The following is a 25,991-nucleotide window of genomic DNA, read 5'->3' as shown; positions in this document are numbered from 1 at the left end:
AGAAAGTAATATTGACAAAATATTTTTACTTAGCCTAACAAAATGTAGGGAAAGCGTCGTCTTTAATAACTGCTCGGCAAATTGGACATAGCGCTTTTGTATGAATTTTGTCTGCATGCTTTCTGATATGTTGAATATATTGCTAGAAAACCTTAAAATGTTTGCATGGAATGCAGTTAAAATTTCTGCATTATCATCACTTGCTTCGCTATTTCCGAACTGCAGATTTCGTTTGCGAAGACGAAGCAAACATGTGGTACCAAACAGTTGTGTAACAAGTAATTTTTAGCAAAAAAAAATCGACTTCAACTATCATATAAAAATATATATTTATATATCCCATGATCCACTGATCGGATCTTAACCAGATTAGTATGGGACCACCTCTGAGACACTACCTTTCCGATGCAAAAAGTTATCGAAATCGGTTGACGTGGTCCAAAGTTATGCGGTAACATACATAAAAAAAATAAATAAAAAATAAAAATAAAAAAATATTCCGACGAATTGATAACCTCCTCCTCTTTTGGAAGTCGGTGAAAAATATGTAAAATTTTACATACGAGCAGGAGGGATAAATGGCGCAATAAACAGGTGAAGTAATAAAACAGCTTTCTCGTTTTATTTTCTAACATTCGGCTGCCTTATAGTCACATTTTATAGGCAAATTTTCAAATAAGGCTGTGTCAAAATCTTTATTCTCACTCTAATATTACTTCACCTGGTATAATTCCACCAAGCGTGGGATGCATGCAATAACACCATACGCAATAATTCCCATAACAATAATAATAATAATAATAATAATAATAATAATAATAGATTGGCGCTTACACATATGTTAGTGTTTGGCGTGCGCCTTGATGTTGTCACACAAAGCGGAGGGACCTACAGTTTTACGCCGACTCCGAACGGCGATTGTATTTTTATGAGAAGCTGTTTTTCATGGCAGAAATACACTCGCCATTGCCTGCCGAGGGACGACCGCTGTTAAGAAAAAACTTTTTTCTATATTTTTGGGATGTTGCTTTGACCAGGGCTTGAACCCAGGTGCTGATGTGTGAAAGCGCGCACTGCTTACCACTACACCACGGCGGCCGACAATAATTCCCATTAATTAGACATTAAAAAGCAGTTTCAGAAGTGAACTAGTGTCATTTTATTATTATTCATTTTTCTAAACGGTTATAATGCCACCAGTGCATAATTGCGAAAGGAGGGGAAAGGACGGGGGACGCGAGCGCGAGCGCGAGCGCGACGCGTTGTGACGTTCCCAAGACAGCCGGTTCTACGTACCGGAATGACTCATTCCCAAGACAGCCGGTTCTACGTACCGGAATGACTCGGGTTTTACCCGACCAAGGGCTGTTGTTTCGGCGACCTAACCCCTCTTAGATCGGCGATACCCCTCAATCATTGTTCGTCCATGGAGCAACTCCTTGCAGCCGGATTGCTCCGCATCCTTCTTCTCCGGGCGGGCGTAGAGCCCAACCCCGGACCAGAAACGTATTTCTGCTGTGTTTGCCAGAATCGACTCCATCCAAACTCCACTTCGGTTAGGTGCAATTCATGCAACGGATGGAGTCACCTAAGAACCTGCTCTGGTCTTAGGTCTCACCGGGAGTGGACCACAAGCTATGTGGCTCCCTGCTGCTCAAGCCAAACGGCACAATCAGCCTCCACGGCTACCCGCTCGCGCAACGCACCCAACACCCGAAGAGCCTGCACGGCTCCGAGAAGCTCCTCTGGGCAGCAGCAAACCTCCCAACCACAGGTAGACCTCACTCCTCCCTCACCCCCCGTATCGCGACCAGCCTCCCAAGGCATACGAAACTCCTACAACTCAACTGCAACGGACTCCAGAGCAAGATTGAGGAGATAGTAGTCTTTATGGGTCGGCACGGCATATTGATAGCTGCGGTCCAAGAAACGAAGTTGCACAGCAACTCAACTCTATTGGGTTGCGCCGCCTACAATGTGCTCCGTAAAGATCGCGAGCGAGATAATGGTGGCGGACTAGCGTTCATCTTACACCACACAGTGCAGTATCGGCTTATCGAAGAAGACATCGACCCGAGGGACACCACCCTAGAATGTCAGGGCATAGCAGTCCGGTCAGGCGATGTCGAGCTCGAAATATTCAACGTTTATATACCCCCTGTCACCTTCTGCCCGGCAGGATATCACCCTGACATAGGTGCGCTACTCAGAGGTGAAAACCGAATGGTAGTAGGTGACTTCAACGCGCACCACGATCTATGGCACTCAAGCCTGGCCAATGATCGTAGCGGAAACCTTTTGGCTGAGCAGATAGACGATTCGACATTCTGCACCATGAACGACGACGCCCCCACCAGGATTATGGGTAGCTGCAGCAGCTCGCCAGACCTAACAATTGCTAGCGCTGGTTTGATCAATAGCATCTCATGGCGACCGATGCTAACACTAGCATCAGACCATCTACCCATAGTCGTCTCGATCAATAAGCCCACCGACTTTGCTCCCGCGGACCACCGAACCTATACCAACTTCAACGAAGCTGATTGGGACGGCTTCGCGGAAGTCACCGAGAGCAGCTTCGCCGCCCTTCCCACACCCACAAACATACACACTGGCGAAAGCCAGTTCCGCAGGGTAGTCACTGCCGCAGCGGCTCGCTTCATCCCGTCCGGACGCATCGCGGAAGTCCGCCCAAATTTCCCGGCCGAAGCAGCTGTACTAGCAAACGAGCGTGACCACCTACGCCAGGTCGACCCCGGGGACCCCCGTCTGAGAGACCTTAATTTGGAGATTCGGAAACTGGTAAATCAGCATAAGCGGAAAAAGTGGGAGGAGCACTTGAAGGCCTGTAACTTCACATCTGGTGTGAGTAAGCTCTGGTCAACCGTGAGGTCCCTGTCCAACCCAACGAAGCGTGATGACAGAGTGGAAATCTCTTTCGAAGGTCGCGCTTCGTCGGACCCGAAGAAATGCGCAGCCTACTTTAGTAGGCAATTCACACTGCACCCTTCGGTAGACAAGGCCAAACGTCGAGTGACCAGGAGGCTGCACAAGCTGCCAAAAAACAGTGCACCACTTGTTTTCACCAGCTGTGAAGTGAAGGGGGCCATCGGGAAGGCGAAAGCCTCCAAAGCCATTGGACCCGACGGAATCTGCATGCTGATGCTAAAACATTTAGGGCCTAAGGGAGTAGCTTACCTTACGGAGGTCCTCAACCTGTCCATAGCCACTCTCATCATTCCTGATGTGTGGAAATCAGAGAGAGTGGTCCCACTGCTGAAACCGGGAAAGCCCGCCAACAAAGGAGACTCTTATCGCCCGATAACGCTCCTTTCCCCGGTCGCGAAGACGCTTGAGGCCCTACTACTCCCATACTTCACTTGCCACCTGACCCCAGCTAAGCACCAGCACGGATTCCGTAAAGTGCACAGCACAACAACAGCACTTAACGCCATAAACACACAAATAACTCGTGGCCTAAATCGAAACCGCCCCTGTGAGAGAACGGTCCTAGTACCGCTGGACTTGTCAAAGGCGTTTGACACCGTCTGTCATTCCACGCTACTAGAAGACATCGAGGCCTCCTCACTCCCACAGGGACTGAAGCGATGGTCGGCGAATTATATGAGTGGTCGACAGTCGTCAGTAATCTTCCGAGATCAAACCTCGAAACCAAGAAGGATTAAACAAGGGGTTCCACAAGGTGGTGTTCTCTCCCCCTTACTATTTAACTTCTACATCTCGAAACTTCCTCAACCACCTGAGGGAGTTTCCCTGATCTCATACGCTGACGATTGCTCGATTTTGGCGTCCGGGAATGGAATTGATGACCTCTGCTCAAAAGTGAACGACTATCTCTCCAGCCTTTCTCGCTTCTTCACTGCAAGGAGCCTAACACTCTCCCCAACGAAATCAACGGCGACCCTCTTCACCACCTGGACGAAGGAGGTCAGGCTAGAGTTGGGTATACACGTCGACGGCACACCAATACCGACTGTAAACAACCCAAAAATCTTAGGTGTCACCTTCGATAGCCTGCTCTCCTTCTCCACGCACACAACCGCAATTGTCAATAAAGTACAGAGCCGCAACAAGGTCCTCAAGTCGCTCGTCGGCAGCACTTGGGGCAAAGACAAAGAAACGTTGCTGGCAACATACAAGGCAATTGGCCGGACGGTTCTAAACTATGCTGCGCCAGTTTGGACGCCGGGGACTAGTTGGACGCAGTGGACGAAGCTACAGACTTGTCAGAACGCCGCACTCCGGACAGCGACTGGGTGCCTTCTGATAACGCCTGAGCACCACCTGCACAGCGAGGCCCAAGTGCTCCCCGTCAGGGAACACAACAAAATGCTATGTAAGCAATTTCTGGTGGGGTGTCACAGAAGTGAACACCCTAACAGACTGTTGCTTCAGGAGGAGCCTCCGCCCAGGCACGTCAGGGGGCACCTATTCGTGTACCAGGACGCAGTCCAACAGTACATAGACCAACCATTGGACCCGACGATATACAGACGAGCCATAAACGACATTCATAGCGAGTCAGTTACCACCTACCTCGACTCTCGACCTATGAATGCCGTAATACGAGCCAATCACCACCTGTGGAAGAGACGGAGCTTCAACTGCCACGAGGGACCCGCGTTACCCTGGCTCAATTACGGTCTGGATACTGTAGCCGCCTTAACAGCTACCTGTCCAGACTCGACCCCAATATCCCCAATGAGTGCCCGGCATGTGGAGAGTCCCCCCACGACACCAACCACCTCTTTACATGCCAGCTCAATCCGACTCAACTAACACCCCTCTCCCTCTGGTCCGAAACCATCGAAACAGCTCGTTTCCTGGGCCTCCCGTTAGTTGAGCTCGACGACAATGATTGAAAGTAGACCCGAAAATGGCGGGGCTTAGTAGTGCCGCTACAACAACAACAACAACGCAGGGCCGCGCGCGAACACGAACCGCCGCGACGCTGGGCATTTTCAAAATTGTATGCTTACAAATCCGTCCATTTAACTTGTTCATGTACTACATTTTGTCAAATATATCTGGGTGACTACTCACATATGTGCACTATTTTGCTTTATTACTCAATTGTTAAGTTTAAAAGTTGGTCTTATTGCTCAACGAGAAATCAAATAAAGCAAATTTGTGTTATTTCACATTCAATTGGGAAATAACACAAATTTGCGTTATTGCCGTTTGTATTATTTCACCCCCCCATTACGTAATACTTGAATAGCCCCTAAGTATATGTCGAGTCCTTTATGCTGTCACAACAACCTTACACGAATGAAGTTATAATAGCTTTGTAAGGAATAACAACAATTAAATGCGACAATACGAATTAGAGGGCTGCATGAATTCATTCAAACTTCTAGCCAAACAGAGTACAGTAGATTTGAATATTTTACTTCATATACCAAACACTCAGCGTTTGGAATTTTGTAAGTTATGAATATACATTTTGTTTCAAAATTTCTACCTTCAAATGGAAGAATGTAAATGAATGAATGGAAAACATTCAAATCATTCAAACTCATTTCGGTAAAAGTTTTTTCTACAAACAAGTTTTCCGCATTGTAATAGGAGCGCAGCAATACATACATACATACATATCGTCGCTTAAAGTAAAAAACCGCGTATCGTCATTCTGCAAAACCGCGTAACTGACATTGGTTGCCAAAAATTGGATTTGCTCACACAAGCACTTGGCTCAATCCTTATCCATTCGTCCAGAAATGCGATTGCTTTATAAAAAGGAGAAGCATTTTGAAATATGAGTGTTTTTACACTCTAGAATAGAGCATAGTTTCTAAAACTTAACATACGCGGTTTTGCACTTGAAATGACGATATGTATGTTTGTACATATGTGCACAGAAAAAATATTTTTGGATATTCATACAAAAATTGTCATTTATTTCAATTCAATTTATTTTCACTTTGTTTGAATATTCTAATGTCGACACATATATCAGAAAAAGTATTCACTCAAATTCCAAAAAATGTTAGGTCAAAATCATTAATTCGTTTTATATATGAATAATTCATAAGCCGTTTTGAATGAATTCATGCAGCCCTCTAATACGAATAGATATGTATACATTAGACTGCATCATCAAAAAAAGTTGCGGCTTTTCCGCAGGGATTACAAAATTTATTATATTTTAAGACGTCCACCAAAATATTTCGGAAAAACATTAAGATTTAAGCGAGCTGGACCGATTTGAAAATACCTCCAATAATGGAGTTTATGAATAAAAATTGTTTCTTAAAGAACTTGTTGAAAAAGTCCCCTCAGATGACAAAACAGATTTGGCTTAAAAAATCTGCATAAAAATATTTAAAAATCTTTTCAACGAAATCGTAATAATGAGATTTTTGATGTTGTTTTTTACTTTTTTTTAAGATTGATTTAAGGAAAACTTAAATAACCGGGCCAAAACTATACTGATTTAGACTTATGGGATCTCGGTAGAAAGGTATTTTCCCATTATTTTTATTTATGTGCAAAAAAAGTCATTCGTCTCCCAATTTTTCTTTTTTTTTCAAATACCAACACATCTTAATTCAACTTTGAATGATGATCGTTCATCCTACCTTTCTCTTTCATCCTTTAAATGAGCTTTTTAGCAAAGAAAAAAGGGTGAGAAAATACCTTTCCAATGATACCTCACAAGTCTAAATCGGAAGAGTTTAGGTTCCGTTATTCAAGTTTTTCTTATATCAATCTTTTAAAAATTTTTATGTAAATTTTTTAAGCTTAAACCGTCTTAACATTTGAGGGGATTTTTTCAAAAAAACATCTTTAAGAAACTATTCTTATTTATAAAAAAAACTCCATTTTTGGAGGTATTTTCAAATTGGTCCAGCTCGCTTCAATCTTAATATTTTGCGAAAATATTTTGGTGGACGTCTTAAAATATAAAGGATTTTATAATTCCAATGGAAAAACAGTACCGATTTTTTTTTGGATGGGGAGTGATGCAGTCTAGTATACATACATTTTACTTAAAATTTCAAGAAATATTTGCAAGCTTGATTTTCTTCAAATTACAAAGCAAACTCTTAGAAGAATTGATACACAAGTGCATTACACAATCGCTACTAAAAGCCTTAATATGAATCTCGAACGATAGGCAGCACGAACGATTCGTCTGCAGAAGAATACTTCAAAAATTAGTTCAGCGACATTATTTTAGCTGATTTAAATGTAACCGAGACGATTGCAACGTAATCGATGTAAAGCAAGACGAATACGAACAATAGATTAATAAAATTGCAATCAGAGGCGGCATCGTCTGCAGACGAATCGTTCGTGCGGGCTATCGTTCAAGATATGTAATAAGGATGTAATTGTATGCAAACCTTTTTCTGAGCTCTTACCTTTCGACTGCGCGTAAGACATCAAATATGCAAAGTCCAAATTTTGCTTACTTCGCCATTTGACACGTTCCAACGAGTCCTGCAAGGTTATACGCAACGTTTCGAAATTCGGGTAGTAAGATGCCGATGGTGATATAATATCAATTAGACCACAGTCGACATATGGTTCGAAATTCAATTCGACTTGTTTGGCGATTGCATGCACCAATTCTTCTTCTGACTCGCCAATGTAAACTATTATTAACGTTTCATTTTGCTCTTCTTCATTCATGTTTTCAATAAGATTCTGCAACGTGCTGACCAAATACGACTGCTTCTCACGTTTCACCGTCGGTATGCCTAACACAATGCTCACATCTGTACGACTCTTTGAACGAATGTAAGCCGGATGCAGTGATGTAGAATCATCGAGTAGATGTGGCAGAAAGTTATAGGCCGTCGGGAGACGAATGGCAGTCGATGAACTAAATCGTTGAGTTGTATGTGAATGTGTAGCATTTTTTATCAATTGCCGCGCTTCGGGGCTCAGCGACTTCAGAAGTGTAGGCAAGCCTACTGCTGGCATTGCGGATGTGCTCGCGTTGGCTTCATTGCCAGGAGGTAAAGGTGCAACCGTTGCCATGGATATTGTTGTTGCATTACTGAGATGCAAATACTGTGAAAGTATTGCCACATCCTCTTGCCTGGACCGATACATCGACTCCAGGTACTGCAGACGAAAGCGACACTCTGCCAATTGTTGTGACAGTGACTGTTCGGTGGATAATTCTGGACCCATAATGAAAAGGATGATAAGACAGGGAGTTATCACCAATAAGATAACCGCCAGTAAACAGTTGCGTTCACGAATCTTAAACATTTTCGTTGCGATTCTTCTGCTGAGCCGTGGATGGACGAGTGGAACAAGATCAAAATACTTTCCTTCCTTAACCATTAAGTAGTATACATGTGAAAATTCAAGCGTTAATCGGACTATGCTTAGTAATAAATATTTGTTCGTAATTAGGAAAACTGGTAATCTAGTTTGTTCACATTAGGCTTGATAAAATTTACTTGTTGGAGAAATCAACTCCTTACATTGTGCATTTTAGTCGCTTTTCAATGCTGCGCATAAGCTAAGTAAGTCTTCTGAGTAGAAACTTAATCATGAAATTACCCAGCTCAAGCTGCTTAGGTCACTATGTATTGATTGAGTGGCTCCCTTATTTTGTAAGATTTCGTTGTTAGAATAGTAGTTTAATACCTTTTTATTACTTGTAACATATACTTTAGTAGATTTACACGACGTTGACCACACTTTTGTACCACATTAGCATTAGTTAGCGCTAAAAGCAGCTGCCATTCTTCCCACGTGCCATTTTTCGGTTTATCCAATCGATCACAATTATATTTGGGAGAATGAGATACTGTAAAAGAGATCATAAAGCGAAAAACAATTTAATTGTTTACTTGTTGTTATATATTTTAAATGTAAATTTAAACATTGTATAACTATATAATTTTTACTTTTAATTAAGTACCATGGTGGAATTATACATACCAGATGTTGGACATTGACAGCGTTTTCGCTCTAATCCGCTTTCTTGGCTGCCCAACATCTGTTTTCTTATTCATAATGTAAATTTTGCGGTCGTTAAAAAAAATCGAAACTAGCTTATTTTCTAAACAAAAGTTTACTTGCAACTACTTAACAATTCTATAACATTTACCATATTCTTGTTCGTTGGCAACTGAAAATTAAATAATTATTTCGAATATTTCTAATTAGGTCCATTCAATAACTTTTCCAGTAATTACTTGAGAGGAAGAGAAAAGTATCAGAAAATGTTATTGAATGCAAAACTAATAAAAACTTGGAATTTATACCATTTCGACACTTTGTTATGGTTAAGTTCTAGCGCAAAATTTTCCTTTTGGTTGGGAATATTTCCCATCCTAATAAAAATCGTTGGATTTAAATTATTCATCCGTAATTTTGTCTTGCCGCTGTGGTGTAGTGGTAAGCAGTGCGCGCTTCCACTCCGCAGCACCTGCGTTCAAACCCTGGTCAAAGCAACATCGCAAAAAATATAGAAAAAAGGTATTTTCTTAACAGCGGTCGTCCCTCGGCAGGCAATGGCAAACCTCCGAGTGTATTTCTGCCATGAAAAACAGCTTCTCATAAAAATACCATCGCCGTTCGGAGTCGGCGTAAAACTGTAGGTCCCTCCGCTTTGTGTGACAACATCAAGGCGCACGCCACAAAGCGGAGGAGAAGCTCGGCCAAACACTAACATATGTGTAAGCGCCAATCTATTATTATTATTATTATTATTATTATTAATTTTGTCTTTAGCATGTATTCATCAAATCCTTTTCTTAAACACTTTGTTTAACTTTGAATTTGAAGGGTGAGCTGATTTTTTATCAGCTTCAATTTCTTCCTACTAAATTTGTTACTTGCAAGAATTTGCAGCTCTTTCGGGTAACGTAACATCTCGGATTCGCTCTCTCTTGCAATTTTTTTTGGTTATTGACCGCAATTCCAGTAAAAACTTGCAAGTAGTGGTAACAATTCGAAACAATTTTTCGATATTGAACAGACGTATTGATTTCGGACCTTTCCACTGCTTAAACTGTGGCAATGAAATGAAAGAAAAAAAGATGATTTACTGTGCAAATATTATTTTCCTTAAGCGGCGTTTTCATGGTTCAACTTGTTCGTTCAACTTTTTGTTGAATGCGAGTGTTGAATAGTGCAAACGGCCTTTCAACAAATCGCTTTCAATGAAGTTGGTCGGCAGCCAACTCTCATTCAACTTTTGATTCAACTAATCGCCTGTAAAAGTTGAACAACGCAAACACTGCTTTAGATTCTAATTGTTTCTGTTAGGTGCACCTCTGTGTAAGATCCCAGGCATGCTACGTTATATTACTTCACCCATTTCTTATAATCTGCTCGCCATTATTTGCGAAAACCAATTCAAGCTTGAATTTTATATTGTAAGCTCCAAATAGAGATGGGCACGGGACTAAATATCCAATCCCGATCCCGCCCATCCCAAAATAAAATTTTTAAGGCCCGAACCCGCCCGTCCCGACGTTTTTCAGAATTGTAACTCGGGTCCCGTGGGTCCCGAAACCTATCACTAAGAAAAAATCACATGTCTTTCAAATTAATTTTAAATAATAAAAAAAAAATTATGAAAGATCTGGCATCTTCCGATTATTTTGTTTTACTTTGCTGTCCGTTTTCGTCACAAAAAAAAGCATAAAAAAGGTGAATATTTCATACAACGTTTTTAAGGAAGATTTTCTGAATTTTCGGTAGTTGCGATTTTATCGACAGTGTCGGGAAAGGATTTTGGTCCCGTCCGCAAAATTTTCACAGACCTCCCCTATACCGCTTATCCCGGCCATTTTGAAGTCGGTACCATGGTCCCGCGGGTACCGATATCCCGCGCCCATCTTTAATATGAGCAACCCAAGTGAAGGTTTGGGTCATTACAGGAAGAGAGGGAACTTAAGTAGCAGATATGTTAAGTATTTCAAGTCCAAGTATTTAAAATGCAAAAACAAATTTTGTCAAAAGTGAAATTCTCAATATTTTCGAAAATTACACAGGTTTTCAAAAAAGACAAAAGTTTCTGCATATTAAACCAAACCTCTATATCCGTTACTCCGGCCCCTTGAATGCGAATCCGAGGTCTGTTGTCCTCCATCACGTCACGTTCGAGTTCATTTGAAGGTTAAGTAGGGAAACATTCATTAAATAAACCTGAAAGTTCAATACAATTCTTCTGAATTTGATCATGAGATGACCTTGGCATGACCTCTAGATAACCTAGATAAAGGGACCCCCATATTCGGATTCAGAGATAAAAAAACCATGTATGTATATGAATTTGTATTTTAATGGAATACCTTTTTTTTCTATTTAACCTTCAAATGACCTCGAACCTGACGTGGTGGAGACTAACATACCTCGGACTCGCATTCAGCGCGTCGAATAACATAGGGATATAGAGGTTCGGTTTAATATGCAGAAACCTTTTTTTTATAACCCTGCGTTATTGAATCGATTTTCAGAAAGTGGATATTGTTCGAAAGGTAATTAGAAGACCTTTCATTTTTTATGCATATCTGTATAATTTATATTATATAATATGTATCGAGGGCTTATGTTCCATACGCTCTTCTGCACTTTTCTCAAAAATGAGATTCTGATATAAAAATTCACCTAAAGGGTGAACACACCAAAACTGCGGCACTTTGGGAAGGTTTAACTTACCCAAAAAGATTTCAATATTTTGAAATTCAAATACCATAAGCTGACCATGACCTTAGTTGGACATAGAAGAAATTTCATTTGAATTTGATTCCTAGTTGAGTTAAAAATGGCAACCGAGTTAGAAACGAGACAAACCATTTTGCACGAGTACACGTAAAATTGCTAAAAATTAAAGATTGCACTATTCGACAGTTTGCAGGGTTTTAATCGGTTAGTTACGAGAAAACCAGGGAGCGGGGGTTAGCGTGGTCAAAGTGATGAAAACAGTGCTCGGAAGGTCCTCAGTGCGTTTTCGCGAGATCCGAAGATTTTGTCGCGTTATGTTGCAAAATCCGTACGGAGATCGCAGTTTTTCGTACAAAAGGTAAAGCGGAAAGCTTCATTGAGATGTTCTACAGCTCAAAAAGCGCCAGACCGAGGCGCAAAGTAGTATGTTACAGCGAAATCCCGCAGTCGGAAGTTGTATGAATTCTAAATTAAAAAAATACAACTGCATTGTTATGGATTACGAAACCGAATGCTTTAAAAATTCAAAATATATTGCAGGTCAAGATTTGTATACTGCTGCAAGTCGTCAAGATGCCCCTGAAAGCTGTAAGCTGAAAATGAAGTCCAAATTTCCAAAAAACAACATGGTTTGGCAAGCTATTTCTTCCTGTGGCCGTAAGAGCAGCCCTTTTTCCCATCTGGGACAATGAATGATCAAGTTTATCGGGATGAGTGGCTCAAAAGGCGTCTTCTTTCATTTATCAACAGATAAGGTAGTAGGCCACTGTTCTAGGCGGACATGGCAAGCTGCCACTATGCCAAGGACACATTGCCGTGGTATAATGCAAACTACAGTGCCAGTTACTGTCGAAATTCGACAGTTTTTCAAGTTTTTATGAGCCTTGGAGAGTTTCTAACTTAACACGTAGCAAAACTTTACGGTACAAATTAACTTACCGGAACATCTGCTGCTTTGGAACTAAAACGAAACTAAATTTTTTTATCTTAGAAGGTCTTTGGACTTCAGCAAGACTTAGAATTGGCCCAAAACATTCCACTTGATCGATAAATATTAATAATTTGATACATATCGATAGTTCGATGAATTTCAAAAACACTAAAATCCGATAACTCAACAAAATTCGTTAACTCGACCAATTTCAATAACTATGAAATTCGAGGGCTCGATAAATTTCGATAACTCAAAAATCTAAATTCTTTGGATACCTTTAAAAATTTTTATTTTTGACAGCTCCACATTTTTCGAAAGCTATCGAAAAATTTTGATAACTCATTACACTCTGTTAGCACGATAAAATTCGATAATCAGTGATAAATCGATAAGCTTATATAATCTTGAAATTTCGATTAATGGATATATTTTGAAAATTCCATAAACTTCGATTCGATGAATCAACCAATTTCAGTAGATCAATAATTATCGATAACTCTGTAAGTTGAAAGAACTCCATGCATTACTACAACTCGATAAATTTCGTTAAGTCTATAAATAATGATAATTCAATAAATATCGATAACTTGATACATTTCTTTAACTTGACAAATTTCGATAATCCCACATGTTTTTATAGCTCGATAACTCTCCGTAAATTTCGACAACTAAGTTTCTGTGACTATAAATTTCGACAACTCAATAAACATTGATCAATTTGATACGTTGTGATAATAAGCACACTGAACCAAAAATCCATCTCTGGATCAAAGAAAAACTTTCCTTACTTTTAGGTCGTAAATTCTTCCGAATTCGTAATTTTTCTTTGGAATGTGTAAAAACGTACACGAAAATGTGGAACCGTGGAGGTAATATCATTTTGAAGAAATGTTGGGCATGAAAAGAGGATAAAACTTCTTTAGTGCTGTTTCGTTCCCATTTTTCTTAATTTTGATTGCTGTTTTTCTTCAATTAAGAGAAGTTTTTATTTTGGGTGCATGGGTAAATTTCGATAATTCTAAACTTCGATGATTCGATAAATTTCGGTAACTTTTATGGAAAATTTCAAGTCAGTTACCCTTCTTATGTATTTCTCATTGTCTCCATTTTCGTCTTTATCTTCACTTTTGCCTTCTTTTTTTGTCTTCATCGTTATCACTTGTTTCTTCATCTTCATATTTATCTTTATTTCAAAGTTTAATTTCAAATACGAAGTAAAACAAAATGCGAAACAGCTTAAATTGAACGGGTTGCAAAACCAACCATACACAAATATGGAAACTTTTAAACAACGATTTTCAACCAATTTCGAAACTATAAAAACTCTCCTCATCTACAGAAAATTACCTTTCCAACGGTGTTCTTGGTTTTGAAATCGGTAAATTTACCTTGGTCTTCATCTTTGTTTTTATCTTTCATATCTTTGCTTTTATCCTTTTCTTTATCTATTCACGTAGATGAGATGAGGTGTGATGACGTGATAAGATGTGACGTGATTTTACGTCATATGATAGGATGTCATGTCATGTGCTGCCATATCCTGTGATGTCATGTCATAAGATGTCATACGATATGATGTCATATCATTAGATGCCACGTTACGTAATGCGATGTCATGTCATACGATGTCATATCGTGTGATGTCAAGTCATGTGATGTCATGCTATATAATGTGATGCCATATCATATAATGTCATGTCACGTGATATCGTGTGATGTGATATCATATTATGTGATGTAATATAATGTGATGTAATATAATGTGATGTCTCATCATATCATGTGATATAATGCGATGTGATGTCATGTAATGTGATCGCATTCCATGTTCCGATTATTAAATCGGTAACCCTGTCGATAACTGTTTCAATAAAAATACCGATAACAATATCCATAAACATAGAAAAATACAACGATTGCAAAACCGATTTATTCATCGATAGATATAACAATCATCAGTATCGATTATTGTACATATCGATAACAATATAAATTACTAAATCGATAACAAAATCAATTATTTAATCGATTATTATACCGATAACAATATCCATTATTGTATCGATAAAAATATCGATTATTATATCGATAACAATATCGATTATTATATCGATAACAATATCGATTATTATATTGATAACAATATCGATTATTTTATCGATAGCAATATCGATTATTATATCGATAAAAATATCGAGTTTTATATAGATAACAATATCAATCTTCATCCTCATCCTTTTCTTCATATTTATCTTTATTTCTGCATATTCCTCTTCACCTTTACCTTAAAGTGTTTAAATTTACCTTGATCTTCGTTTTTGCCTGTATCTCTAGGCATCTTTGTTTTTGTTTTTATTCTCAAACCGCTAAACCGCTTAGAACCATTTCCATGTGCATTATTTCCCTTGAATTTGACAATTTACTACCAACCAACCAACTGCCGCTAAAAAAGTTTCACTTCATAAATTCAAGAAATGTTTTTACCCTTTCAGTTACCTTATTCTTATGTATCCGTCATTGTCTCCATTTTCGTCTTTATCTTCACTTTTGTCTTCTTTTTTTTGACTTCGTCGTTATCATTTATTTCTTCATCTTCATATTTATCTTTATTTCAAAGCTTAATTTCAAATGCGAAGTGAAACAACATGCGAAACATGTCAAATTGAACATGTTGCAGCAACATCTATACTCAAATACGGAAATGTTTAAACGACGGTTTACGCCGTAATTTTCAACCAATTTTGAAACTATAAAAACTCTGCTCATCTACAGCAAAATGCCTTTCCAATGGTGTTCTTGGTTATCTTTACATGCAGTCATTAACCGAGAGCGTACGTCTACCTTATTTATATAGTCAAATAGAGGGAACTTATACTCTAATTTTAGCCAATTTCATACAAAATAAGATATTGAAAAATGCTAAAACTTCTTTCGAAATTGATATTCATGATAAAAAAAAACTATATTGCCACTAAAGACGTTTATTTAGGAAGCAAGGCCGAAGCTTACCTAAAATCTTACCTCGATGAAGTGGAAACTACTCCGTGTAATGTCAAAAAATTATTTGGGCGGCATCTCAGATATTAACTCACTCTCGTCAGAAGTCAGGGTAATAAAAACGGCATGGAAGAAATTGTATACAAAGAACTATCAGAATTCGTTTTAAATATCCTATCACTCCCTCACAGTTCTGCTGCAGCCGAAAGAAAATTCTCGGACCTAAGTTTAATAAAGACCAAATTTGGAAATAACTACAGTCAATAACATTATGCTAGCCAAAGAGCTCTTGCCCAGGGAAAAAGAAAGCCATTATGTTTGGTCACCCAAAGATTTATTTTAAACATATGCCATTCGATCGAAAGACGCATTGTAAAAACTCAGGTTCCAGCAGGTACGAGTGACCGAACCTGATTTGTGGCTCCTAGGGTTACCCTCGAGGGGTAACTTGCCATAACTTGGAAAATTATCAAATTTTCAAAAAATATATTGCACTTGTGGAAATTATAATGAAAATGAAAAGTATTGGAGTTACACGACTTTTGGTTAACAAATGATTTACAACAATTTTAAGAAACCACCAATTTTTCCCAATACGGCGTCTCGAGCACAACTCTACAGTCCCACAAATCAGATTTTTAGATCATTTTTACCTGCTGGAACCAATAGTGAAAGAAAATAATTTTACAGGACTAATTTTGCAATAAAATACGAATGTATCCCACTTAGAAAACTGTAAAAGAAAATTATATGTATTGTTTAACGACACATATGCTCGCTACATATTTTAATTCATGTTTTGGTTCTAAGTTATGTAAAAGACTGTACCTTAAACAGCTTTTAAACGTTTGTAAATCGCTGAGTTTTATGTTTTAAAAATATATGTTTGTGAATTGATATAGATTGGCGCTTACACATATGTTAGTGTTTGGCCGAGCTTCTCCTCCGACTTGTGCGTGCGCCTTGTTGTTGTCACACAAAGCGGAGGGACCTACACACAGCGGGGGGACCTCTTCGCATGCCCGGAAAACCCGACAACCCTAACGGCTTTGTCCTTGTGGACCAACCCAACAGAAACTCCACGCTTCCTAGGGCTGCCGTTAGCGGAACGTGACGACAACGACTGAGACACCTAAGTCCAAGTTATATAATGAACTACCAGCAGAGATAAAAGACTGTGAAAACGTGGTTAAGTTTAAAAAAAAAACTATTTTTATATTGTAAAAATTTAAATATGTAATATTAATTAAACAATGAATTTACTCATTTCTTTTAATGAAATAGTTTTAAGAAACAATTATGAATTTTGTAAACACTGGATGTACTATACAATGAATTAGGCTTTTTTGGCCGTAATAAATGAAATAATAATAATAATAATAATAATTTGTACATTGTATTAAAAGCATTCATAATTCCTATTGAATGACATCAAACATTTTTAAATCCGTTCTTTTGTTTTCAAGATATTTGGATTTAAAAACAATTATGAATTTAATCTTTGACCCTAGGTAACTTCTGTAGCGTTTGTTTCCCATCAAAAAAAAAAAATACCGTTACACTTGCTTCAAAAACCTCTATCGACGTCCTTGTTCAAAATTTGTCGGCCCGGTTATCGTAATCGTGCCCATCCAGTTTTATTGGGATCCCTGTCCTTCCGGATTATAACCCTTACTACGTAGAATTTTCCGAAGAAGAGAGGAGAAAGCCCTATTCTTTTGTCAAAAGTGAACAACATTTCTTGTGCACAACTCCGGCTTCGGTATCCACAGTATTTTTGCACTTAACTCCTTTCTGCATAGGCGGCCTTCGGCCGCGCTTAGGGATTATAACCCTTACTAAGTAGAATTCTCCTTTCTGTGTTGCCGGAGAAGAGGGGCAGGTAGCTCTTCCGTTATCAAGGGTATATAAAATGGCCCGTGCAAATGAATATTCAGCCACTTTCAAGTGAAAATAGTGATTTTTTGCCATTTTTCTAAGGGGTCCTAGGCAACCATAGCGGGCCTAGGTGACATTTTTGTCAATTTCGGTTCATGCTCTCTCCAAAAAGGTGGTTGGAGGTGCCAAGCCCACCCCTCCTTCGCTCACCATCTCTAACAACTGCCCTTATTGCGTTCCCACGACAGTCGGGTCTTCGTAACCGGAACGACCCAGATTTATATCTGGCCAAGGACTGTCACTCCAGCAACACTCCCCAAAAACTCTTTGGCGAACTTGTATGCTGCTACAAGAACAAAAACCCAGGGACGGTAATCATTATGAGTAAAATAATTTAAATCAGCATTAATCATTATTTTATGAGCTTTATTTTTTTCGCTAAAAAAAAATAATTGTTATTGTTTTTTTATTTTTTTTGCTCAGCGGATATAATTATTTGATTTTTATTTTTTCGTTTAGCCCCTTTTCTTTCGCAACAAAGAAAGGAGAATTCTACTTAGTGAGGGTTATAATCCCTAAGTACGGCCGAAATTCGCCTACGGAGAAGGATGTTCTCTGCGAAATGTGTTCTGCCCCTTTTTTCTCAACACAGAAAGGAGAATTCTATTTATGATTTCTATTTTTTCGCTCAGAGATAATAATTATTATTGAGTTAAATTTTTCCACTTAAAAAATATGATTATTCATAACATTGAAAAGGTTATACAGACGCAACTTACTGAAATTTTGACCTGAAAATTTGTAGGCTTATTGCTTTATTAAGGTGTCGCTACCTCTGAAAAGGATAGGGCGGAAATCGCGCTGGAATAGGCATGATTTTTTTTTAATGATCATTATTCTTAAGTGAAAAGAATATAACTCAATAATAATTATTATCTTTGAGCGAAATAATAAAAATCATAAAATAATCATTACATTTGATCGAAAAAAATAAAAATCAAGTAATAATAATTACTTTTGAGCTAAAAATTAAAACTCAAATATTAATTATTATATCTAATTTTTATTGGTTAAACTCGAAAAATAAAAATCATTGTAAATTACAGTGGGGCGTACGAAAACAAATACTCCTACAATCTGCACGGTATGCCAGACCAGGATATTCCGTACTGTGACATCAGTCAAGTGCAACAGCTGCCTTGGCTGGTGCCACTTTAGGGCATGCTCAGGTCTGCGTACCACGCGAGACTGGACGAGGAACTTCAAGGGCCCGTGTTGCGCTGCTCGGTCGCAGACCCCAACTGCGACGTCTCCCGCCACCACCACAGGGCGGCAACCAACACAGCAGCGCACACAGCCAACGGCAGTAAGAACACACACATCCCTTACACCCCACATCACAACACGTCTCTCGAACCACATGAAGCTCCTTCAATTTAACTGTAACGGGCTACAGAGCAAGATTGAGGAGATAACCGTCTTTATGTGTCGGCATGGTATATTGATAGCTGCGGTCCAAGAGACGATGTTGCACAGCAATTCAACATTGTTGAATTGTGCCGGGTACAACGTGCACCGTCGAGATCGCGAGCGAGATAATGGTGGTGGCTTAGCGTTCATCAGGCACCACACCGTGCAGTATCGTCTTATCGAAGCAGACATCGACCGCAGAGATACCACCCTGATGTTGAGCTCGAATTATTTAACATATACAAGTACATACCCCCTGTCACCTGCTGTCCGGCAGGATATCACCCTGATATAGGTGCGCTCCTCAGAGGTGAAAACCGTATGGTAGTAGGTGACTTTAATGCGCATCACGCTCTTTGGCATTCAAGCCTGTCAAACGATCGTAGGGGAACAGAATTGGCTGAGCAGATAGACGATTCGACATTCTGCACAATGAACGACGACGCACCCACCAGGGTTATGGGTAATTGCAGCAGCTCGCCAGACATCACCATAGTCAGCGCTGGTCTGATGAACAGCATAACCTGGCGACCTATGCTGACTTTAGCATCAGACCATCTACCCATAGTCATCTCGATAGATAAACCAACCGACTTTGCCTCCGCTAAACACCGGACCTATATCAACTTCTCTAAAGCTGATTGAACAGGTTACGCGGAGTTTACTGAAAACACCTTCACTGCGCTTCCCACACCAACCGACGTCCATCTCGGTGAACGTAAGTTCCGCAGGGCTGTTACTGCTGCTGCAGCTCGCTTCATACCGGCAGGATGTATAACGGACCCACGTCCAAACATCCCTGCCGAAGCGGCTGTTCTAGCCGATGAGCGCGACAGCCTTCGACAGGGCGATCCCGGATATCCCCGTATTAGGGATCTCAACGCGGAGATTCGGCAACTAGTAAACGTACATAAGCGGAAGAAGTGGGAGGAGCATCTGAAGACCTGTAACTTCACCTCTGGTGTGAGTAAGCTTTGGTCAACCGTGAGGTCACTGTCCAATCCGACGAAGCACGACGACAGAGTCGAAATTTCTTTCGGCGACCATGCTTCGTCGGACCCGGAACGATGCGCGAGCTATTTTAGCCGGCAGTTCATACTGCATCCTCCGGTGGACAAAGCCAAGCGTCGAGTGACCAGAAGGCTGCACAAACTGCCAACAACTTGTGCCCCCCTTGCTTTCACTTGCGGTGAAGTTCAGGTGGCCATCGGGAAGGCGAAAGCCTCCAAAACCATGGGTCCCGACGGAATATGTATGCTGATGCTGAAAAATGTAGGTCCTGCGGGGGTAGCGTACCAAACGGAGGTCCTCCATTTGTCCATGGCCACTCTCATCATCCCAGACATCTGGAAGATGGGGAGAGTGGTCCCACTGCTCAAACCGGGGAAACCCGCCAACATAGGAGATTCTTATAGTCCGATAACACTCCTTTCCCTGGTAGCGAATACACTCAAGGCCTTGCTACTCCTGTTCTTCACCAACCACTTGACCCCAGCGAAGCATCAGCATGGCTTCCGTAAAGTGCACAGTACAACAACAGCACTTATCGCCATAAACACTCAGATAACTCGTGGCCTTAACTGTAAACGTCCCTGTGAGAGAACGATTCTAGTAGCGTTGGACCTGTCAAAGGCTTTTGACACCGTCAGCCATTCCACGCTACTAGAAGATATAGAGGCTTCCTCTCTCTCACAGAGGCTCAAACGGTGGTCGGCAAATTATCAAAATACAGCACTCAGGACAGCGACAGGATGCCTCCTGATGTCACCAGAACACCACCTCCACGATGAGGCAAAAATGCTCTCAATTAGGGAGCACAACACGATGCTCTGCAAGCAGTTTCTTGTTGGGAGCCACAGATGTGGCCGCCCAAATAGACAGCTGCTTGCAGAGGAGCCCTCGCCGAGGCACGTCAGGAGGCATCTATATGAACTGACGGACGAAGTCCAGAGGTTCATTAAGCAACCTCTGGACCCGTCAGCTCATAGACAGGCCCTGAACGGCATTCACAGGGACGCAGTCTCGAGTTATGTAGACTCAAGACCTGTGAATGCCGTTCTAGGCACACAAACACCGGACATTGACATGACGGGGCTCTATCTGCCTCGGGAGACCAGAACGACAATAGCCCAACTTCGCTCTGGCTCCTGCAGCAGGCTGAATTCCTACCTGTGTAGGTTAAATGCGGATGTGCCGAACGAATGTCCGGCATGCGGAGAGACCCCTCACGACTGAAAACACCTTCACATCGCTCCCCACACCAACCGACGTCCACCTCGGTGAACGTAAGTTCCGCAGGGCTATCACTGCTGCTGCAGCCCGCTTCATACCGGCAGGGTGCATATCGGACCCACGTCCAAACTTCCCTGCCGAAGCGGCTGTTTTAGCAAACGAGCGTGATAGCCTTCGTCAGGCCGATCCCGGAGATCCCCGTATCAGGGATCTCAACGCGGAGATTCGGCAACTTGTAAACGTACATAAGCGGAAGAAGTGGGAGGAGCATCTGAAGACTTGCAACTTCACCTCTGGTGTGAGCAAGCTTTGGTCAACCGTGAGGTCATTGTCTAATCCGACGAAGCACGACGACAGAGTCGAAATTTCCTTCGGCGACTATGCTTCGTCGGACCCGGAGCGATGCGCGAGCTATTTTAGCCGGCAGTTCATACTGCATCCTCCGGTGGACAAAGCCAAGCGTCGAGTGACCAGAAGGCTGCACAAACTGCCAACAAATTGTGCCCCCCTTGCTTTCACTTGCGGTGAAGTTCAGGTGGCCATCGGGAAGGCGAAAGCCTCCAAAGCCATGGGTCCCGACGGTATATGCATGCTGATGCTGAAAAATTTGGGTCCTGCGGGGGTAGCGTACCTAACGGAGGTCCTCAATTTGTCAATGGCCACTCTCATCATCCCAGACATCTGGAAGGTGGGGAGAGTGGTCCCACTGCTCAAACCGGGGAAACCTGCAAACAAAGGAGATTCGTATCGTCCGATTACACTCCTTTCCCCGGTAGCGAAGACACTCGAGGCCTTGCTACTCCCGTACTTCACAAATCACCTGACCCCAGCGAAGCATCAGCATGGTTTCCGTAAAGTGCACAGCACAACAACAGCACTTAACGCCATAAACACTCAGATAACTCGTGGCCTTAACCGTAACCGTCCCTGTGAGAGAACGATTCTAGTAGCGTTGGACTTGTCAAAGGCGTTTGACACCGTCTGCCATTCCACGCTACTAGAAGATATAGAGGCCTCCTCTCTCCCACAGAGGCTCAAACGGTGGTCGGCAAATTATCTAAGTGGACATTCGTCGGTAATGTTCAGAGACAAAACGAGTAAGCAGCGAAAAATAAAACAGGGGGTTCCTCAGGGTGGTGTCCTTTCCCCGCTACTGTTTAACTTTTATATTTCAAAGCTCCCTCAACCACCAGAGGGAGTCTCGATTGTCTCCTATGCCGACGATTGCTCGATTATGGCGACTGGGAATGGAATTGATGACCTGTGTTCGAAAGTAAACGACTATCTCTCCGAACTTTCTCGCTTCTTCACTGCAAAGTGTCTAGCCCTCTCCCCTACGAAATCCTCCGCGACCCTGTTCACAACCTGGACGAAGGAGGTCAGGCTACCGCTGGGGATTCACGTCGATGACACACCAATTCCGACGGTGAATAACCCCAAAATACTCGGAGTAACTTTCGACAGCCTGCTCTCCTTCTCTGCGCACTCAACCGCTATTGTCAATAAAGTACAGAGCCGCAACAAGGTCCTCAAGTCGCTAGCCGGCAGTACTTGGGGCAAAGACAAAGAAACGTTGCTGGCAACATACAAGGCAATAGGCCGGACGGTTCTGAACTACGCAGCGCCAGTGTGGTCGCCTGGGACTAGTAGGACGCAGTGGACGAAGCTACAGACCGCACAAAACACCGCACTGAGGACAGCGACGGGATGCCTCCTGATGACGCCTGAACACCACCTGCACGGCGAGGCGCAAATGCTCCCGGTGAAGGAGCACAATATAATGCTCTGCAAGCAGTTCCTGATTGGGACCCACAGAAGTGGCCACCCGTGCAGACAGCTGCTTGCAGAGGAGCCCTCGCCTAGGCACGTCAGGAGGCATCTATATGAACTAACGGACGAAGTCCAGAGGTTCATTAAGCAACCTCTGGACCCGACAGCCTACAGACAGGCCTTGAACGGCATTCACAGGGACTCAGTCTCGAGTTATGTAGACTCTAGACCTGTGAATGCCGTTCTAGGCACACCACCCCCGGACATTGACGAGACGGAGCTTCATCTGCCTCGGGAGACGCGCACCACACTTGCACAACTTCGCTCCGGCTACTGCAGCAGGTTAAACTCCTACCTGAGTAGGCTGAATGAGGATGTGCCTAATGAATGTCCGGCATGCGGAGAGACCCCACATGACTCGAAACATCTCTTCGCATGCCCGGCAAACCCGACATCCCTAACGACCTTGTCCTTATGGGCAAACCCCGCAGAAGCTGCACGCTTCCTAGGGTTGCCGTTAGTGGAACTTGACGACAACGACTGAGATACCAACCGATCTGGGCGGGGTTGTTGTAGCCGCTACAACAACAACAACCCCTCACGACTCGAAACATCTCTTCGCATGCCCGGAAAACCCCACAACCCTAACGGCGTCGTCCTTATGGACTGACCCCATAGAGGCTGCACGTTAGTGGAACTCGACGACAACGACTGAGATATCAGCCGATCTGGGCGGGGTTGCTGTAGCCGCTACAACAACAACAACAACAACAACAAAACAAAACAAATACGTGGGTATAAACAAAATTGTTTTACGATGACTACAACTTGTTGACTTTTTTGGTTAAAATTAAACAAAATGGTTATTTTCCGTCCTGCAAAAACAACGGGAAATCTTTGCTTATTTGTGCAACGATTTTGGGTCGGGGACGAGGGAAAGGGGGCGTGGCCTCCCAAACCAAATTTAAACAAAAGAGGATGGACGACGCTTTATGAAAAGTCTTAGTATAATAGCGCAAATGAAATGTGAAATAAAGTGGCAATACCAGCGATTTGAAGTTATAATAATTTTGGCAGGCGCAGTTTGTTTACTCTGTTTTATTAACGAAATATATAAAATAAAAGCGAATAAATGATTTTGTTTGCATAAAACAACAACCGGTTAATAGTGTTTTAAACTGGTGATTTAGTGCATTTTTGACGTGGTAATTGCTCATAGAAAACAACAAAATTTAACAAAAGCTTTTTTGTTTATAACTTTTAAATGGTTAATATTAGCCCTCCCCTCCCGATTGTTAATAGGGGGGCCGAAACGCGTCGTTTGGTACCGCTCCCGACTTTTCCTGACCTTTTTTAGTGGTTGTTACCCTATACTAGAGAAATACCCCCAAAACAACTGCCCTTATTGGAAAGCCCACCCACGATATGTATTTAGGTACCTACTACATAATAAAATTCTACTTGAATAGGAAAAATCAGCGTTTTTTACCTCTTCGATTCTCGTAAAACGCTTGGTACGTGCACTTGTCCAGCTAATAAGACAATTGTCTTATTAACTCTAACTAGAATGTTGTTTTTTTTTCTTCAGAATACTTTTAAATTTGTCCACTTACAAATGATTCAATTTGAGAAGTGCATCGCTTTTCACTATGCCAAGCATCATTGATAAACAATAACAATTAGAAACAAGTAGTTTTTCACAGACTTACCTACTGAAGCAAATATTGAAATCTGATGCCTTTATATTGGCTTATCTTCCTTATTCACATGCGTATGTAAGTATGAATATCCAATATATTTTCTGCATCGGAAATTTAAACTTCAAGTTACGTTGAATTGCATTTTATTCAGTCTGAATTATGGGAAATATGTCATTAACAGGTATGAATATCCAATATATTTTCTGCATCGGAAATTTAAACTTCTTCAAGTTACGTTGAATTGCATTTTATTCAGTCTGAATTATGGGAAATATATCATTAACAGGGCATTTAAATAGGAACTTCACTTGGTTTTGATGACAAGAACATATGTACATATATGTATGGATATTAAAGTTTATTTTATCCCATTGCCATCACTTCGTTGAAATTTTCATTCTATATAAAACAAAGCTGCACTTCAAATATCTATTGACACAATAACATAATTCACATTCGATGATTAATTGTCTGCAAAATTAACAGCAAATCTCCCATATTTACATACAACAAACTTCAAATTAAATTATCGCCCGCAGTGTAAAAGCAAGCGTAGAGTAGTGTTGCAGTATAGTCGACTGCACTTTCGATAATAAATACATTTCATTTTTATCACTATCGATTGTTTTAATTTGACATTCATCTCTACGTACAGATAGTACAATAATCTTCGTACAGCGAGTTTTTTAAATACAATATTGGTAACAGAGTGGTTTATGGTCCTTCCGAAGTTTATTTTACTAACCGTTCAAAAGTTATTTGTGAACCGGTTTTATATAGGTCACTTTGCTAATCATGATCCAACTACACAAGATCTGACAAGATGAAGCAAAAGAAAAAAGTAATTTTCTGGCTGACGTTTGTAATTTCGGCGCCATGTTATTTTCTATGAAAAGTAAACAAAGAATATAAAGACGAAGCACAAAGAAAAAATTCAAGCAATTTTGCAGCACATGTTTGTGCTAACCAAACTATTATTTTGTACGTGTTTTTGCCATCAATCACCGCGCACTTCATTTTAATTACATTTACACAAAAAATTTATTGAACATCGCTTAAAAATCACTGAAATAAACCACCGACAAATAACACATAAAGAAAGAAGCAAAACAGAAATAGCAAGCTTCAAAATTACGAACGTCATACAGTTTTTTCTCAATTGCTATTACAAATGGCTGCTTCTCAATTGGTCAGATCTGTTCTAATTGGTTCATGTTTGCTAATGTTAAATTCACGTTAATATATGCATTAAATGAGCACGCATTGATAACTGGTTGCTGGTGTGGCCAGAATCGCTATTTGCGTACGTTACGGTATATACTGTGGCGAATACTGCGGCAACGCGA

General features: G+C 41.0%; 2 protein-coding genes across 2 annotated transcripts; one reads left to right on the top strand and one right to left on the bottom strand.

Moving 5' to 3' along the window:
* Positions 1-2,334: 2,334 nt before the first annotated feature.
* Positions 2,335-2,823, top strand: LOC118739838 (the record flags this gene model as incomplete). The annotated part of the gene is made up of 1 exon (XM_036471334.1): positions 2,335-2,823. A coding segment is annotated over exon 1 (489 nt), but the record flags the coding sequence as incomplete, so codon positions are not given.
* A 4,464-nt stretch (positions 2,824-7,287) lies between these two features.
* LOC118740036 (alpha-1,3-mannosyl-glycoprotein 4-beta-N-acetylglucosaminyltransferase A-like) lies at positions 7,288-25,218 on the bottom strand. The gene is made up of 2 exons (XM_036471533.1): positions 24,655-25,218; positions 7,288-8,794 (listed from the first exon to the last, which is right to left on the bottom strand). Exon 2 carries the CDS (start codon positions 8,320-8,322, stop codon positions 7,288-7,290), a length of 1,035 nt encoding a protein of 344 aa, XP_036327426.1. The 5' UTR covers positions 8,323-8,794; positions 24,655-25,218.
* Positions 25,219-25,991: the final 773 nt, after the last annotated feature.

This window comes from Rhagoletis pomonella, unplaced genomic scaffold (genome assembly GCF_013731165.1).
Source record: "Rhagoletis pomonella isolate Grant_MI unplaced genomic scaffold, Rhpom_1.0 Rhpom_scaffold_00005, whole genome shotgun sequence".
In the NCBI taxonomy this organism is placed as follows: Eukaryota; Metazoa; Arthropoda; class Insecta; order Diptera; family Tephritidae; genus Rhagoletis; species Rhagoletis pomonella.
This window is presented reverse-complemented; position numbering and strand designations above follow the sequence as displayed.

Excerpts from the sequence above, each read along its gene's own strand:
- LOC118740036 (XM_036471533.1), bottom strand. The coding sequence starts at position 8,322 with ATGGTTAAGGAAGGAAAGTATTTTGATCTTGTTCCACTCGTCCATCCA.